The following is an 18,423-nucleotide window of genomic DNA, read 5'->3' as shown; positions in this document are numbered from 1 at the left end:
CAAAATTCTATTCGGGGTCCTCAGTCTTTTTTAAGTTTTCTTCTCCTTGGTTATTTCATCAACTCTCATGGATGGAATGAATATCACTTCTATTTAGATGACTTCCAAATTTACATATCCAGTCCACATTTCAGGAACTCCAGCCCCGTATCACAAACTGGCAATTAGACAGAGTGGATATTCTGAGCACAGCCTGGATGAATGAAGAGTGAAAAAACATTAAGTGCTTATTGTGTACAAAGCAATGGGCTAAGAACTGGTAATAGCAACAGGAAAGCAAGACTGTCCTTACTCTCAAGGAACTCACATTGGAGTAGTGGGAGACATTTCAGTGGCAAGCCAGATGGAAAGTGTACAAAGCAGATGTTGGCATATTTTTTAAATGATATTTTCATTGGTAAAACCATATCTATTTCTAATGTTGAATCATTTGACAGTGCCAGGGACTTCTGTGATGAGAACTTTCTTTTTGGGTCTTTAGTAGTTGTGTAGCACCTTCTTAGAAGCAATGGCTAGATTTTCTCCACCAAAGAAACTTAAGTCCAAAACAGAATTCATTTTCCCAGAGCCCTTTCCCCTGAAGTCTGCTCTCTTCTGAACTAGCCTATTCCTATTGAGGCAACCTTGTCCTTCAAATCACCCAAGTTCAACCTTGTTGCCATCCTCAGCTCTTCATTTTGATTCACCCCACATACTAATCAGTTCCCAAATCTTGCCATTTCTGTTTTCACCGTCACCTCCCATATATGTCCCTTTCTCTTTCCTTACATGACTACAACCCTAGTTCAGGTCTCTATATGACTTGAACTGTTGCTACAGCCTTTTAATTGGCTTCCTGACTCAGGTCTTTTGCTACCCCTGATATATTCTCCATTTAGTTGCTGAAGTACAAGTCTAACCATGTTATTACCCCCCACCCCACCCCAAGCTTCTATTAATAAATTCTAGTAACTTTCTGTTACTTCTAGAATCAAGCATAAAATGCCCTAGATGATGTTTATTCTTAAAAATAAACATATTTTTAAGTATTTATTCTTCCCTCCCCATTTTGGAGAAAAGAAAAACCCATCTAATAAATATACATAGTTAATTTAAGCAAAATAAATTTCCTGCATTGATCAAAACTGCCTAAAGATGTATGCCTCATTTTGCATCTCGAGTGTATCCCCCCTCTGTTAGGAAATGAAGAATCTGTTTCATCATTAGTATTCTGGGTTCATGGTTGGTCATTGCACTGATCACAGTTCTTAAGTCTTTCAGAGTTGTCTTTACAACACTGTTATTCATTATATGTTATCCTCCCTCCACTGCGCATTAGTTCACAGAGGTCCTTCTAGTTTTCTCTGAAGCCATCTCTTATAATTTCTTATGACTCAATAATTTTTATTTCATTCACATACCATAATCTGTTGAGCCATTCCTTAGCTGATGAGCACTCCCATAATTCCCTTTTAAAGTTTTGAAGCAGGCCCCTTCCCATATTTCCCATCTTCTTGTGTTTTATCAATGATGACTACATTAAACTTGATGATGACTGCCTGAAGGGAACAGTGTCAGAGCGATGTCACTCTAAACTCCTAGTAATGGTGTACATCTGATTGTGTATCCCTTTTCTCAGGGTGGAGACCTAAAGGCCTGCTGGTGGCCCATCTTCATGAACACAAATCGGCAGTGAACCGCATCAGAGTTTCCGATGAGCATTCCCTCTTTGCTACCTGTTCAAATGACGGCACAGTGAAAATCTGGAACAGTCAGAAAATGGAAGGGAAAACGACGACCACAAGGTAAGGAACAGCATGAGGTGGCACCTTTGTAGGAAAGCAGAAGAGCCAGGGAATGGGCGCTGAACTGGAGAACGGCAGATTCCAAAGTCAGTTTAAACATAAATTTAAAAACTTCTGCTCTGCCTCAGTTCCCTCATATGTTAAGGGAGAGAGGTGATCTCTATGGTGCCTTCCCATTCAGAGATTTGGTAGTGACTCAGATTCTCTCAGTTAATTCTCTTGAGTGATGTTTCCATTTCTTGTCCTACCTTAAGCAACACATCATTGGGATGGTTGATGTGGGTGGCTACTTTTGTCTTTAAAATAGTCCATGTATGTTAATGCACAGATATTCCCCCCCACCTCTCTTTTCCCCTTTTCTTAGGATTTAAGTGTGTACTGTTTTTAAAAACTTTAAGTGTTGATATGTTCACTTTGTCTGTTAGGAGGCAATCTGGTAACCTACTATTGTTCTTTTTTCCTGCCTTGAGCTTAGTGTTTTCTTAGTATTTCACTATTTCCAACATGGATATATTCAGGCACATATTACATCCATACACTTTTTCTTCGCTTAATGACACCATTTTGGAAAGCTGCTTTTCCTGCTGTTGCTCATTTTCTACCTTTTCATAGTTATTTCTTTGACTCTTCTTCAGTTTTGTCTGAATCTAATGTAGTCTTAATAGACACTTAAAGGAGTGAATGCCTCAGGAGGCAGCCCCAAAGCCTACTGGGTCTCAGTGTTCTCCTCTCTGTCCCTGCTGTAGGATATTGCAGACTCAGCTCACTGAGGATATCCTGGCAATATTCGTTAGTCTTGATTTCTCTCCAGTCACTGAATGCTTGATTTAGCTTGTTTTTCCTTATAAATGTTCTTTCTCATTTCATTTTGTAATTTACATGAAAGGAATTTGACTTAGTGGGTAGAGAACTAGACTGTGCAAATTCTTCAGATGCTCAACTAAGAACTAGGACTAGGCAAGTCACTGAGCCTCAGTTTTCTCATCTGTAAAATAGGAATCCTTACAAGCTTGTTGTGAGAGAATCAAATGAGGTCAGATGTGGAGAGAACCTGAAAAAATGTAAAACTTAAATTTCTACATAAATTTGAGCTTTTAACATTGTTTTTATTTCCACACTTTTTTTTTTTGGTAAAGTATTTTATTTTACCAATTACATGTAATACCAATTTTCCACTTAGTTTTCTGAAGTTATGAGATCCAAATTGTCTCTCTCCCTTCTGTCCCCTTCCCAAAGATGATAAGCATATCATGCAAAACATTTTTCCGTATTGTTAATTGTTGTAAGTGGGTACTCATGAAAACCAAACCCCAAGTGAAAACACAAATGACCGTAAGTAAAAAGTTGTGTGCTTTGATCTGCATCCCAACTCTTAACAGTTCTGCCTCTGGAGGTGGAGAGCATTCTTTGTCATAAGTACCACAGAATCGTCCTGGATCGCTGCATGATGAGTTGTGGCGTTGGGAGACAGGCTTGTATGAAAAGAGAGGGGAAAAGAAGGGATTGGACCTAGACAGAGCCATTGAAGGAGCTGGGGAGGAGGGCAAGGCTGAGGCTGAAAAGATAGGAAGAGAGCTTGTTCCCAGCTTCCTAATGTGACCTCAGTGACTTGGGCAGGGCGGCAAATATCAAAGCCGCTTATATATTCTAGTGACATATTCTTAGTATAGCCTAATCTGCATTATGGATTGGGGGCAGCTATATGGTATTGTGAACAGAACTCTGGACCTCAAGTCAGGGCAAACCCAAGTTCAAATCCAGCCAAAGATACTTATTAGCTAGGTGGCCCTGAACAAGTCACTTTACTTCTGTTTGCCTCAATTTCCTCATTAAAAATATGGGGATAATGATAGCAGCTACCTCCCAGGGTGTTCAAGGCTCAAATAGTAAGTGATCTCTGAATGTTAGCTGCTATTATTATTATTATTATTATTATTATTATTATTATTATTATTACATAGTATTGCGTGTATATAAAAGCTTGATTTTAAGTTGTGGTGGAGCTGGATATGTGTTGCAGTTATTTTTTATAGCATGCACAGCCTTTAGTCCTGTACTTTGTACTGAAGAAATGATTGTTAACTGAAGGAATGGCTGGAGAAAGAATGAATAAGAGAAAAAAAAAAGTGTTCATAAATTGTTTACTACATGCCTGGCCCTATGCTTAGTTTGGAGGATACAAACCAAAAGTAAGGAAAATCTGCTTACAGGAAGCAGATGCTCTAATAGGCGGATTAACAGCTACCAGGGAACAGTAGTCCCAGAGGGATATTTTGTTTTGGAGATTGCTGGGGATGGCTAGCAGACCCAGAGGAGGGTAGATGACAGGAGTTCCAGTATTGATTTTGTTCATAGTTCAAGAACTGGAAAACCAGAGAGGGGCACACATACTGGTGATAGGAAGCTGGGAGTAAAATGATTACATGAAGATGATCAGAGGGGAAAAGGATAGAGAGAGCTCATGTTGGAAGAAGAACCAGTAATCTGTTGAGATTTAGTGAAATTTATAACCTTGTTTTAAATAAAATAGCATATTTGTTTTTGAGATATACCTTTAGGTAGGGATTCATGAATTTGTACCTGTAACAATAATTGTTATTATAGGTCAATTCTGACGTACACACGTATTGGAGGACGTGTCAAGACACTCACGTTTTGCCAAGGCTCCCATTACCTGGCCATTGCTTCTGATAATGGTGCTGTGCAACTTCTTGGAATTGAGGCTTCCAAGTTACCCAAATCTCCCAAAATACATCCCCTTCAAAGCAGGTATCGTTCTATTTCTATTTTGTTTTAAGAATGGCTATACAGTAACTCTGGTATAACTCGGCTTATATTAGATTGAGAGGCTTTTGTCCTAAAATAAAAGTTGTTTATAAACTGGTGTTCAGTTCAAATAGTTGATAACTCATTGATGTAGTGTCATGAAAGTCCATGGAAAGGCCCCTTGGAGATTGTTTTGTACAAACTGTACGTGGTCAGGGATAAACTTTGCCATATTCTCCAGGGTCAGGGAAGACAAGGGGGACCTACTCCCCTTATTCCGAGGTAGCCCCTTCCCCTGGAACATCTACTTGTGGGCAAGTTTTTCCTTAAATTGAGCTGAAATCTTTTCTTTGTAACTTTTTCACCCGTGATCCCTTTTGCCCAACGGCACTAATTTGGGTTCAAGTAAGTCTTTAACCTGTAGTCTTCATAGGTCTTTTCTCCCTTGAACATGGCCCTTGTCTTCCCCTTTTCCCTGAGGTAACCATCACCATTTGTTTTAGTCAGAACTCACTTGGCATGGCGTCTCATCTCCCTCTCTAATGGTTCTTCTTTGGACATGCTCTGGTTTGCTCATTTCCTTCCCACAATGTGGCCCTCCAAGCTGAGCAAAATTAGGCCAGATGTCTGATGAGGAATATTGGGTAGAGCAGAACTGTGGAGATCCAGGACACTGTCTGAGGCTTTGGGGACACAAAAAGAGGAACAAGACAGCCTCACATTTTAGTACTGGGATTAAGGCATAAGACACAAATACATATTCAAATATAGTTAATTCCTATAAGAGATTTTAAGATGAGAAAGTTGGGGGTAAAGCAATGACTCCTGGATGGAATGGCACCTCAGCCACTGGTGACTATTCAGCAGACTGAGACCTAAGAGAAAAACCCTTCTGGGGTTGGGTGGCCAGTGAAACAGAAGCCCCAGAATTAGTCTGGTGTTCTTAACCACCTCCTTATCTTGGTGTGAAATAAAGGGGAAATGTTCTATATTAGTGGGACCCTCTCCTCCAACATTGTCTGGTTCTTGGTAGAAAAGCAAAATGAATCATGGGAAAGTAAAGGCATCATTTAATATATAATTACTTTTTTTTAATAGTAGCCATAGAAATTTTCTTTTTGAGATTTATACCCCCATTTTGGGAAAGATCTTGAAGCAACTCAGTAAATAGTGTTAAGATAAGCAAACAGGAACAGCTGTTTAGCTGCTTTTAGGCACAGAGTTAAACAAATAATGAGACATGGGAGGAGATGACATCATTTTCATCTTCTAACATACAGCAGGAAGCATCCACCTTCATCTGTAAATAAAAACTGATGGTAGAAACTCACTGAGCAGTGAGGAAAGTCACTCCTTTTATTTTGTGTCTCTAGGATTTTAGACCAGAAGGAGGATGGGTGCGTTGTAGATATGCATCACTTCAACTCAGGGGCCCAGCTGGTTCTGGCCTATGCCACTGTGAACGGCTCGTTGGTTGGTTGGGACCTCAGGTCTTCAAGTAACGCATGGACGTTGAAGCATGATTTGAAGTCAGGTCTCATTACCTCCTTTGCTGTGGATATCCACCAGTGCTGGCTGTGCATCGGTAAGCTGAATTTCACCCTATTTGACGTTTGCTCAGTAGTAAAGTAAATAAAAATTTATTCATTGCCTCCTCTGGCCTTTGACTTACTTATCCATGGTAATAGAAGTAGGCAGTTACATGAATAATTAATACTTGGAATTAATCTCCAAAATTAATTTAAGCCATTACTTTCAACCTTGCTTCACTTGCTAGACCTTTTTATTAGTTCTTTAGAAAGTCATGCTATTAACAAATTAGTTTCTCATTTTAGCCTTTTAGCAAATGGAATTGCTAATAAATAGTGAAAAGGCCAGAAATTAGGCAGTAGGCAGAAAGAGAAGCAGTAGTTAGGAGCCAGTATATCTCGTATCTTCAAAAATCAGCTATTAGTTACCAGAAAACTTGTTAGATTTAAATTGGATTCTTTTTATAGAGTTTCTTTTTGGAAAACTTGAATTTCTTTTTATAATTAATGAACGTGGGCCTTAAAATTATTTAATATTTAGTCAAATAAATGCCCAAAATAATGTTGTTAATGGAAGGGAGCATATTAAAATGGAAAAAAGTACCATGTTTGGGACTAGAAAACTGGGGACTGAGCCCAGTTTTGCAGATTGGCTCTGATCTTAAGTAGATCATTTCCCCTCTCTGAGCCCCAGTTATATAATTGGAAAAATGGGACCATTACTTGTATTCTTATCTTAGAGATTTTAGGGAGTGTAGGACCTCAAATTTTAAGACATTATGTAAAAAGATAGTTGTTATTAACATTGGTGATTCATCAGGCTTGGGAAAGAACCTGGGGCAATGGGGAGACCCTTCATGAAGGCCTGATGGCAGCAATTGGACAAGACTTCCCCCAGATATCAGGATTTGGAGGGTTGTGGCCTATATCAGTTCAAAGAATATCCACACTGATGAAATCAGTGAGGAAGATGAATAACAAAAATACCAAGGATAATAGGCATCTCTTCTGAGAAGTTTGAATTGTCTTACAGATTTCTTGATTTTCATTTGAGAGCTAATCCGTTTCCTTCTTTATGAGGTAAATGAGAAGGGAACTAACACACTTATATCCTTGTACTAAGATTAGAAAGTTACAGGGAAAAACCCCAAGAATCTTCTGTTTTTAGGATGTTAGTGCTGTAGAAGGATGCTCAGACATTCAGTTCATTTCAGTTCCACAGCTGCTAAGCTGTGGTTGAGAGGATTTATTTTTAATCTATTGAATTATTTCTATACTTGGGTTTTGAATTAGAGGCTCAAATAATTTCCCTGACCTCTGTACTCATTCCTTCATTCCTAGGAATGCCAAGGAATGCCCCACCCTGGGGTTTAGAAGGTAGAAAGGGAGAATATGAGATCTGTTTTACTCAGTACATAAAAACCAGCTCATGCCGGGTGCCGGGTGTGCTTGTACGTAGCAAAATCAAGCTCTTCAGTTTCTCACTAAGAAACATTACAATAGGACAATCTTTACCAGGCAAAACTTCATTTCTCCCCTAGTAATTGGAGGGCATGACCACCAACCATCCCCCAGGAGATGGGGAGGCCCTGACAGTTTTGATGGAATCACCTCCTCATTGGCTAGTCACCAAATAGGGAGTGACTGAAGAATGAGCTCCCAAATTGTATTTAGGGAACAGTGACTAGGAACTGGGAAGGGGGCTGGCAGGGAGTGCCTCAAATGCTCAGGATTATTGACCATGAATTTATTGGTTATTGCTAGCCTAATCAATAAATTGCTTTTCTTACCCAGAAGCTAGTCTTGGAATTTTTAAATGTCACAGTGTACTAATGCATTGAGCTAAGTACAGAGGATGTAAAAAGTCAGAAATTAAATGGTTTTTGTCCTTTTGGCCTTTATATTCTGCTGGGGAGCAAGCACATAGATATAGCTGTTCAAGTATATGGTATTTTCAGGAGATCCTCAACAAGTAGGGACATTGAGGAAGATTTGAATATAAGAGATGGGCATGTAACGTGAGTCTTGAAGGAATTTAAGTTGGATTCTGGCAGATGAAGGTCATGAGAGAGTGTTTTTCAGTCATGGGAGATACCTTTTGCCAAGACATTGTTGGAGTATGAAGGTGAAATACTAAGTTCATGGGGAAGCAGGATACTAATTTGAAGAAGAGGAGTGTGATAGGAAATGAGTGGAATGGGAAGAAAGACTAAAATTGTGGAATGTGTTAAATACCTGATTGAGGAGTGTAGATTTTATTCTAGAGGTAATAGGAAGACACTGAAGATTCTTGAGAAGAGGTAGTCAGACCTGTGGCTTAAGAAAATTGTTTTGGCAGCTGTGTAGCAGAGGGGAAAGAGCAGAGGTAGGAAGATAAAATCAGGCTACTGGAGTGGTCTGTATGAGGACTGATGAGGACCTGAATTAGAGTATTGCTGCATGAGCAAGTTGGGGATACAGATTGATGAGATTTAATATGGGGGCTAAAGGAGAGAGAAGAATTGATCATGACACTGTCACTAGCTTGGATGACTAACAGGACGGTAGGGCCATAAACAGAAATAGGAACTTTGCAGGAAGGGTGGGTTTAGAGGAAAAGATGTTTCTGTGAAATTGCCCATGGAACATCCAGATGAAGATGTCCAGCCCACAGGTAATGTGCAGCTGAAATTCAGAAGGCCATTGGGGCTGGCTATGTGCAGTTTGTCGACTTAAGTGTAAAGATAATAACTGGAGCCCATGGGAGCAGATCAGATCATGGAGGGGAGAGTCTAGAGCAGGTAAGAGGGTCCAGGCCAGTCTAGAGGGACACCACAGGGGTAGGGGTGGGGAGCAGAAGCTGGATGATATTTCATCCAGGAGGGGAGAGTGGGGAGTGGTCAGACAGCTATGGTGAAAAGCAGGAGGGAACAAGAGGAAGACAAGAGTGGTTGATGGGGTCAGAATCTGTAATTTAGGTAGGTTGAAGGCTGAGAAAAATCCGTCAGAGAGTCATTTCAATCAAGTAGTAGAGGTAGAAGTCAGAATGGAAGGGGTTGAGAAATGAGTGAGATCAGTAAAGGGAGGGAATGACTGCAGATGGCTTCTACAAGTTTGGAGGCTTTTAAGCTTGCTGACCTGGCTTTGTTTGGAGGCCCTCAGGGAAGGAACCATTAAATAAAGGACCAGCTCTCGAAAAAGACTTTAGGTGTTTGGAACACAGGTTCAAGGACAAGAAATGACCTTCCCTGGAGAGAGGCTCTGGCTTCTTTGGGGACCAGAACAAAGGAGACACTGTTGGGGGTTTTGAAGAGGGAGCTCACAGCAAGGGGCTTCTAGGGGAGGGGTGATGCACATCCCTTCATTTTACAGACATTTTCAGAGAATCCCATGTGTGCCTTCCAGAATAGAATCAAGGCCCTAAGAAAGCCCTTTTTCATTAACTATACTGTGCAGCTCAGGCCCAGCAGGATTTAAATAAGAAAAGGCTGGAAGCTGGAGGAGGGAGCTACCAGCTTCCTGGCTTCTCACTTCTGGAAGGGCAGCCTTTGTTTTATGTGGATTCTCTCCATCTATCTGTTCTGGAGCCTTCCTTCACCTGCTTTCCTCCCACTACTGTTTGTTGCTTCTGAAAGGTGGCTTCTCTGGGTAGCCCCAGCATCTGAAGGAGCCCACTTGTGAGAGGGGTTCTTGTCCTTCTTTTCCAGGAGAAAGCAAAAGGACATAAAGATTGAGTGATAGGTTCAAGCTAAAAGCTGAGCCCAAAGTAGAAGCCAAACTGTGTGGACACAAGATGGTCTGTGCTCTGGGTGCTGATGATACCGCCTCTGGTTTCCACTTATTCCCCAAGCCCCTCACACTGTTGGCTAGTTTTGCCACTGAATTTTTCCAAAATGTCCAGTCTTGGTAGTTGTTTTTGTCTTCTTCTGTTTAGCCGTTATGTGTCACTACCACTCTCAATTTCATCTTTTTCATAAAAAACCAATTTGAAAAAGTGAAATCTTAGAATTCTGAAGCAGGAATCTATTTAATATGCCCTGTTCCTCCTCATTCTTAGTGAATTTGTTTTCTTTGTAATCACCATGGTGATTGTTTTTACTGGCTTTCTCATCTGACATTCGAATAGCCTCCCTTTCCTCCATGTACCATGATCTTGCTTGGCTAGTTCCCTGTTTCCAGATGTTCCTTCCCATCCCCAAGCCCTGGGGCTTTGACCTGTCTTCTTGAGATACACCACCATGCCTGCCTGTGGTTGTTTCTTCTTTTCACTCTTTTCCAAAAGCATTATGACTGGCTTTGCTTTAGTTGTACACATTTCTAGATTTCATAGCTTGCTTTTGTGAAATTGCCTAATTAACTTCCTTTTTCCTCATTGCCTTTGGACAGGTTGTTTTTGTTCATCTTGGATGTAAGAATTGGAAGTTTAGATTATAGTATCCCTCACCAAATGTGGCCGTGTTCTCCAGTTCTTAATCCCAAGCATAGGTCAGGTATTTAAATACTTTCACTGTGTCCATGCTTTGTCTCAAAGGAGACTTCCCATTAAAAGATATGATGGTACCTGTCAGAATATCATGCAGGGCCTGGAGACATCTTCCACCACTTCTTGCTAAAACCGGCTGCAGCCATTAGGGCTATTACTCTGAGGAACTGACAGTGGTCATGGAAGGAAGAGCTGAACATTCCCTTCCTTTTTCCCACTTATATTCATCCACGATGCTGTCCTAGATTAGTACCCATGCTCCAGCAAGGACACAAAGCTACTCTTCTCTCAGATCTGTTCAGTAACTTCTACCCCAAATTTCCTGTGAATAACCCATAACCCGGCTGACTGAGAGTGGATGGCAATTGTGAACTTAGTACCTTCAGATCATGATGAATGAAGTGGCCTCTAGTAATTTAAAGCATTGCCAACTTGGAATGACCAAATGTCCACTCTGTAGCCCTCGCCTCCTTTTGCTTCTCTAGCAGGGCTCCAGTAATCACTGTCTGATGAATGAAATTCCCCTTCCTTCCTTTTGGAATTCTATCATGATTATTATAATGTGTGTTCCAGAGGGACATTTAGACAGTGGAAAGCTCAGGGGAAGAGTAGTTTGAGGACAGCAACCCTTTTTTCTGTGTAGCTAAAAAACCTTTCTAATACAGTAGTTGAAAGCCAAAGCTCTTTTCTTTTGAATAAAATCTGAACCTGCTGCGCCGTGGCCATAAGATGATAATCTTATTTTGCTTTTTCTCCATGTTGAAAGGTACAAGCAATGGGACTATGGCTTGCTGGGATATGAGGTTCCAGTTGCCAATTTCTAGTCATTGTCATCCTTCAAGGGCCCGAATTAGACGCCTCTTAATGCATCCTCTGTACCAGTCATGGGTAATTGCAGGTAAGATAGAGATTTATTTTCCATGTTTTTGAAACTGAGAGGTTTCCTTAGAATGACTGCCAGACTTTTTTTGTTGTTGTTGTTTGTTTTTCTTCATTATTTTATATGTGGATCAGTTTCTGTTTCCTAGCTTTTGGCAAATTGTGAGTTGCAAAAGATTCCACCTCTGGGTCTTAGATGATATATAGGCTGGTCCAAGAATAGTATTCCATAAGATCTATTAAGTTCATCATTTTTTCTCTCCTGGTAAATGCTACAAAATTAGCTAAAAATGAGGAGGAAACTCCCTTTCACTCTAATCTCTCTACTTTAGTACATTATCATAATCGAGGACCTTGTCCTGATTTTTAGTTTAGTGAAGAAGGTAGAGTCTTCAAATTAAAAGCCAGTGAAATTAAGTTCAGTAGCTGGCAAAAGTCAGTAATATATTATTATTTTTATTTTTAAAAACCCTTACCTTCTGTCTTAAAATCAATTTTCAGACGGAGAAGCAGTTAGCACTAGGTGATTGGATTAGGTGTCTTGCTCAGGGTCATACAGCGGGACATGTTTGAGGCCAGATTTGAACTCAGATCTTCCTGACTCCAGGCCTGGCATTGTATCCATTGTGCTACCTAGCTGCCCTAAAAGTCAGTGATTGTATTAATAAAGGGATACGGTTTGAATACTTAGTATAGGAAGGATAATCTATTAGAACCACACAGCTAAGTCATGAGCAGGTCATGCCAGACTTAGTGTCATTTCCCTTTTCAGCAGTGTTAACAGACTGGTAGATGCATGAATTAGATTTTACTAAAGCATTAACAGAATTTCTTAAGCCAGATGAGTGTAGTTAGTTAGGCTGCTTAACTGAACTAACAAATGGAATCATTGATGGTGACATGTTAGTATAGTTAAATCTTTAACTCTTTCAAGCGTTAACTCATCTTTTTACCTTGTACATGGCTTGGGAAGACTCCTCTCTGATTCCCCCATAAATATTGAAATTAATTGAATCAAAGTTTGTGCAGTTGTGGTTCCCATCATTTGAGTCTAAAGCTATTCTGACAAGTGATGACTGAAAGAATTCAACACACCTCAGAGACAGTCTCCTAGCTAAGAACACTGTAGTCATGATAATGTTTTGGGGGGGGGGGCGTTGATTCCATAAAAAGCTTATCACTCATTTATACTCAGAGTGTGGCCTCTTAAGAGAAATGCTAATCCTAGATGTGAATGGCCAAGAGGGAAGGGACCTACATGGTCTCAGCTTCTCTGGCCCATTCTGGCTAAAGGTGAGGAAAAATAGTTGACGCTATCAGAGATGAGCCTTAGGACAGAGCCCGTAGGTCAGTGGTGTGGTAAGTGGTCTCGGTTGTAGTGAGACTGAGGAGGGAAAATAGAGAAGGGTGTGGATGTCTGCGCTCCCTGTCCATTTCCAAAGGGTTTCCATTTTAGGATGCCAGGGACGTGGAATGGGTGCTTGGGACTCCAGAGCAAGCTTGTCCTGCACTGGGGGTGACTCGTAAGGGCTTAGGGAGAATGCTTGTGGGCTTGCTCTGTGTTCCCCGGACAGCTGGCTAAAGCACCAGACCCAAAGAGTGGCCCTGCTTTATGGAGCATTCTCATTGAGTTTTGTAGCTGAAGTGATGGGTGGGATTTCTAATCTTAGGGGACTGGATTAGAATTCAGAGTGGCCTGAGATAGAGAAATCCTGTCTGTGGCACCTGTGACCCTCAGACCCCAGAGATCCTGCTTCACAGGAAAAGAAGGACGACAACTAGTATGAGATAGGTAGAAAAGTTCCATGTTAAATCAAAATCTGAACAAGACCTCCGTAAGAGTAGGAATAAAAATCGTGAACATTTATAGGTGCTTACTATGGGCTAGGCTGAGCACTTTACAGTTACCTCATTGAACAAGCTGGGGAGCTAGATTCTGCTGTTATCTCTATTCTACAGATAAGGGAACTGAGGCCAGCAGATGGTAAGAGCCTTGCCCAGGGTAGCACTGCTAGTAAGTGTCTGAGATGGGATTTGAACTCAGATCTTCCTAACTCCAGGCCCAGCGCTATGCTACCAGCTGCAGTAAAAGGCTCTTAGTTTATTTTAAAATCTCTACCTTCTATCTTAGAATCAATACTAAGTATCAATTCCAAGACAGAAGAGTGGGAAGGGCTAGGCAATTGGAATTAAATGTGTGAGGTCAGATTTGAACCCAAGACCTCCAGTTTCCAAGCCCCACTGCCTATCTACTGACCCACCTCATTGCCCCCAAGGCTCTTGTTTTAATGGCATACACAGTTTGGATTTTATAAGCATAATATGAAGACCCGTGTCTACACGTTCTCGCCCTCACTCTTCTTCCCTTCTTTGCCTGCCTCACATGGGTCTCTTCACATTTTCTATCTCAGTCATTTGGGTTCCGTGGAAACTGCCAACATTCTCCATCTTGATCTCTGGAGAACAGCTTCTTTTACTTCTGAGGCCGCTGCTGGGGGCCAGGGCTCTGCGGAGGTCCGCGAGGGCAGCCCCAGCTTGTCCAGCTGGCAGGTTGTGGAAGCCGGGACTAATCCTGTTGGCCTTCTGTCTCCCTTAGCTGTTCAAGGCAACAATGAGGTGTCCATGTGGGACATGGAAACTGGTGACAGACGCTTCACTCTCTGGGCCAGCAGCGCACCGCCTCTGTCCGAATTACAGGTTTGGCTTCCCTTTTCACCATAAGGACCGACACCTTCCCCACTCTCAGCACCATGCTGGCATTCTGCTGAATATGGGCTCTGGGGTTAATGGGGGAGTTTCCTCAGGCAGACATCACGTGGCCTTGGTGTCCCCCCTGCCCTTTTTCTAAGATTATTTAGGGGTGGGAGTCTCTTTTAAAGTTAGGGGCACCACCAGAGCTCTCCTGGCTCATCGAATTCTCCAGTTCTGAGTAGAAATAAGAGGACTACTTTTTCAGCCCCAAGGAAAAGATGTTTTCTTTCCTTCTTGGGAGAGAGGGGAGGGTGAGCCAGATTTTCAGAGGTGGCTAAATAGGAAAATTTATTTCTTGTGGATGAGCATATTTATCATGATTTATTACATATTTATAACAAGTCATATGTATTGTGTTATATATATTAAAAAAAGATAACTCCAAAAAATGCCATTGAAGTCAGCTGTCCACTCATCTAGTTAGAATTTTATAAAGAAAATAAGTTCGGGGGGTGGGGGGTGGTGGAAGGAGCCAGGTCTCTGTGCCAGACACACATCTTTGGGTAGCTGAATCGTCAGAGACAGAAGAATATTTTTCAAAACTGTTTTCTTATTTGATGTCATCTGATGACTTCCCTGAAATTTGGTAAAGCTACATGGACCCATTTTTGTTCCTTCACAGCCTTCCTCACACAGTGTTCATGGGATCTATTGTAGCCCTGCAGATGGAAACCCAATCCTTTTAACAGCGGGCTCAGACATGAAGATAAGGTATACAGTTCCAGCGACAAGAGAAATGGGACATTTTTGGGGGGAGGAAAAGCTTTTTTCCAACTTTGGCTACTAAAAAGCTGTTTAAAAAAAATTAATTAGGAGTGTTGGCTTTATATTCACGCTTTAGATCATTTCTGTTCTGCCAGGAAAACTGTTAATTCTTTGCTTTAAACTAATTTTAGGCTATTGTTTCTAGAAAATGTTATGAAATCTGAAGGTCTCTTAAAAAGAAGGAAAGTTAGAATTCTCTTAAGCCAGAATCAGCAGTTACTTGCTTGGGCCTTCAAGAGTTAGTCACTATTTGCATTTTTTCCCACAGATTTTGGGATCTGGCTTACCCAGAGAGGTCCTATATTGTTGCCGGAGGTAGCAGTTCCCCATCTGTGTCCTACTATAGGAAAATCATTGAAGGCACAGAAGTTGTCCAGGTACGGCAAGTTTCTGCACCGTTTGGGGTTTTTCCCTCCTTTCATTTCTTGTTTCTGTGAGATGACAATTCTTGAACTCCTAGATCATAGGTAGAAGGTCAGAGCTCCTTCAGAGTTTAGACACTATCCAGTAAGTCCCCTTCTGTTCCCTGGACAGGTGTGGACATTGAGGCTCAGAAGATTCTGCCCGTCTTTGGTCACATAGCTCGTAGCACAGTAGGCCTAGCTCAGGACCTCTTGACTTACTAGCCAGAAATATCAGCAATTAGTTTGAGGCTTTTTTTTTTTTGAAGCAAGCTGAGCTATAAACTCCAACTAAAAGTTTTTCCTTCATTCATTAGAAATTCATTCTTTCAGCTATCTTGTTTGAAAGGGACTTTACTTAAGACATTGTCTGAGTTGAAAATAATAATCATATAAGCTATGCCACTAAAGAATAATTAAATTGATTCCACAAACCACATAGAAGTATCATCTCTCATCACACTTTATTTTTAAGTCAGATTACTCTTGTAGTCTTTGGGAAGGAAGAATGCCAATAAGCCATTTGAGTTTGTGGGCAGAACCCGTTGTAACACGTCAGAAAGCTGTTTGCTTGGTTATCTGATGCTTGAAGCTCTTGGTTTCCCTTCTGATTAGATCAGGTTAGGGAGGCAAATTAACTCTTCTCGTTGGCATCACCTCCAGGGAGGGCTAGACCAAACCTGTGCCATGCCACACTTCTGAGGCCCATCCATAGAAAATGGGTTTGGCTCAGCCACGTTGGCCTCCTGGTAGCATTCTGCACAGATCCTTTAGAGGGTAGTGGGGTGTGCGGGTGTGCATGCGTGTGCATCTTAGGGAGCCACAGAAAGCCAACCCAGGTACCTGGGGAGCATTTACACAAAGGGTGTAGGTAGCCCATCCGGCCAAGCTACACTTCCCCCAGCAGCAGGGGAACAGCTTGGGTCAAGAGGATTCCCTTAGCCAGAGAGACCCAGTGCTCTTAGCACTTGTCCTGGATTTCTGCAGTACCATTTTCACATGAAAAGAAGCATCGTATCTGATTAATATTTGTTCTTGTAATGTTGTGGGCCTTAGAAGTGGATGGTGTCCTAATGTTTACGTATGACCTTTTGATGGAGAGTCTCGGGGAGGTCTAGCCCATCATTTTCCCTCTTGAGAAAAAGTGACATGTCTGAAATGTTTTCTTTGTTAAGGGACTCGTCTCAAGCAGGTTCAGAATTAGTTCCAGCAAGATCTTTTTTTTTTAAATTTATTTTTAAGTATTTTTCCATGGTTACATGATTCATGTTTTCTCCCTTCCCTCTTTCGAACTCCCTCCTAGAGCTCGCAAGCAGTTCCACTGGGTTATACATGTGTTATAACTCAATATCTATTTCCATATTATTCATTTTTTGCAATAGAGTAGTCTTTTAAAACCAAAACCCCAAATCCCATATAAGTGATAAATCATAAGTTTTTCTTCTGCATTTCTGCTCCCACAGTTCTTTCTCTTGATGTGGTGAGCATTCTTGGGATTGTCGTGGCTCATTGCATTACTGCTAATAGCAAAGTCAGTTACGTGTGATCGTGCTACATTGTATCCATCTCTGTGTATGATGTTCTCCTGGTTCTGCTCATTTCGCTCTGCATCACTTCCTGGAGGTCTTTCCAGTTCACATGGAATTCCTCCAGTTTATTATTCCTTTCAGCACAATAATATTCCATCCCCATCAGATACCACAATTTGTTTAGCCATTCACTAATCGATGGACATCCCCATATTTTCCAATTTTTTGCCACCACAAAGAGCGTAACTATAAATATTTTTGTACAAGTCTTTTTCCTTATTATCTCTTTGGGGGTACAAACCTAACAGTGGTATGGCTGAAAGAAAGGGCAGGCATTCTTTTAATCTAGTGGGATCTTGAAGGGATGGCAGTTTCAAACATCCTAGAGGAGAGGGGATAGGTCAGTCAGTAAGCATTTATTGAGTGGTTACTACGGGCCTCAAACTGCCCTAAACACTGGGGATATAGAGAATGCCAAAAGTAGAGTCCTTGCTCTCAAAATGTGCACAATCTGATGGGGGGAGACAACTATAGAATGAATAGGAAATGATAAGGGGTAAAACATTTTTTCCTTTGTCATAATAGAAAAACTCCCTCAACTATATAGATTTAAAAGTTTTCCTTATCCTGAAAATAGGCTCCACCTTGAATATAACAGTGATATGTGACTTCACTTCCCTCCATTTTATAGAGATGTTTATGAAGCTGATCCCCAAAGCAAGAATGCTTATATAATCTAGCATGGAGAGCTACCTTTTAACCTCCTGTCCTTGTCTTTCTTCTTCCTTTTCGACCTCTGATTAGGAAATTCAAAACAAACAGAAGATTGGACCCACGGATGATACCCCTCGAAGGGGCCCAGAATCTCTCCCTGTGGGCCATCATGATATCATCACAGATATTGCAACTTTCCAGACTACACAAGGCTTTATAGTAACTGCTTCAAGAGATGGGATTGTGAAAGTGTGGAAATAGGAACTGCACTAATTTGTATAATTTGTAATAAGGAAATAAATAATATACAATTTTCTATATAAAAAAAGTATTTTTAGAAAACAGAATTGACTGAAGATGGAGATGAACAGTCTTATCCTTAGTGCTGTTGTCTTACATTTAACCCAGCTTTTGGAATCATTGTGTTTTGTTCAATATTGTGGCTGAATGAGTTGAGAAAACCATACGCAGGGTAGTCAGGAGGCGGTGATCGATCATGGATTCTTCAGTGACCCCAAGGAGAGAGTCACGTTGGATTGTGGAGATGATTCATTTGAAGTGCCAAGACATAGCAACGTATTTTATCGGCTGATTTTACTTTGAATCAGTTCAACAAATGTTTGTTCCTTGAAAAAGACATCATGAAATGTTGCCCGCTAAGTCATATCTGATTTATTCAACATGCTTGACAATAAATTCCACTTGACCTGTTCAGGTTGTATTTTTTTAAACATGCAAATGTAAAAAGGGAAAAACAAAATTCCCCTAGCAGGTTGAGCCTTAGTTTGTTGGGCAAGAGAAAAGTACAGTATGTTCTTAGATATGTGGCAAAGTCAGCCATTG

At 41.0% G+C, this 18,423-nt stretch overlaps 1 protein-coding gene across 1 annotated transcript in view; it reads left to right on the top strand.

Moving 5' to 3' along the window:
* PIK3R4 (phosphoinositide-3-kinase regulatory subunit 4) overlaps positions 1-18,291 on the top strand; it is a 65,145-nt gene extending 46,854 nt beyond the window's left edge. Inside the window, exons 12-19 of the mRNA XM_044679878.1 lie at positions 1,619-1,784; positions 4,389-4,553; positions 5,924-6,135; positions 11,308-11,439; positions 14,017-14,117; positions 14,794-14,882; positions 15,205-15,313; positions 17,671-18,291. Coding sequence (XP_044535813.1) covers positions 1,619-1,784; positions 4,389-4,553; positions 5,924-6,135; positions 11,308-11,439; positions 14,017-14,117; positions 14,794-14,882; positions 15,205-15,313; positions 17,671-17,841 — 1,145 coding nt within the window. The 3' untranslated portion in view covers positions 17,842-18,291. The remainder of the gene's footprint in view (positions 1-1,618; positions 1,785-4,388; positions 4,554-5,923; positions 6,136-11,307; positions 11,440-14,016; positions 14,118-14,793; positions 14,883-15,204; positions 15,314-17,670) is intronic.
* Positions 18,292-18,423: the final 132 nt, after the last annotated feature.

This window comes from Gracilinanus agilis, chromosome 5 (assembly GCF_016433145.1).
Source record: "Gracilinanus agilis isolate LMUSP501 chromosome 5, AgileGrace, whole genome shotgun sequence".
Taxonomy (NCBI): Eukaryota; Metazoa; Chordata; class Mammalia; order Didelphimorphia; family Didelphidae; genus Gracilinanus; species Gracilinanus agilis.
This window is presented reverse-complemented; position numbering and strand designations above follow the sequence as displayed.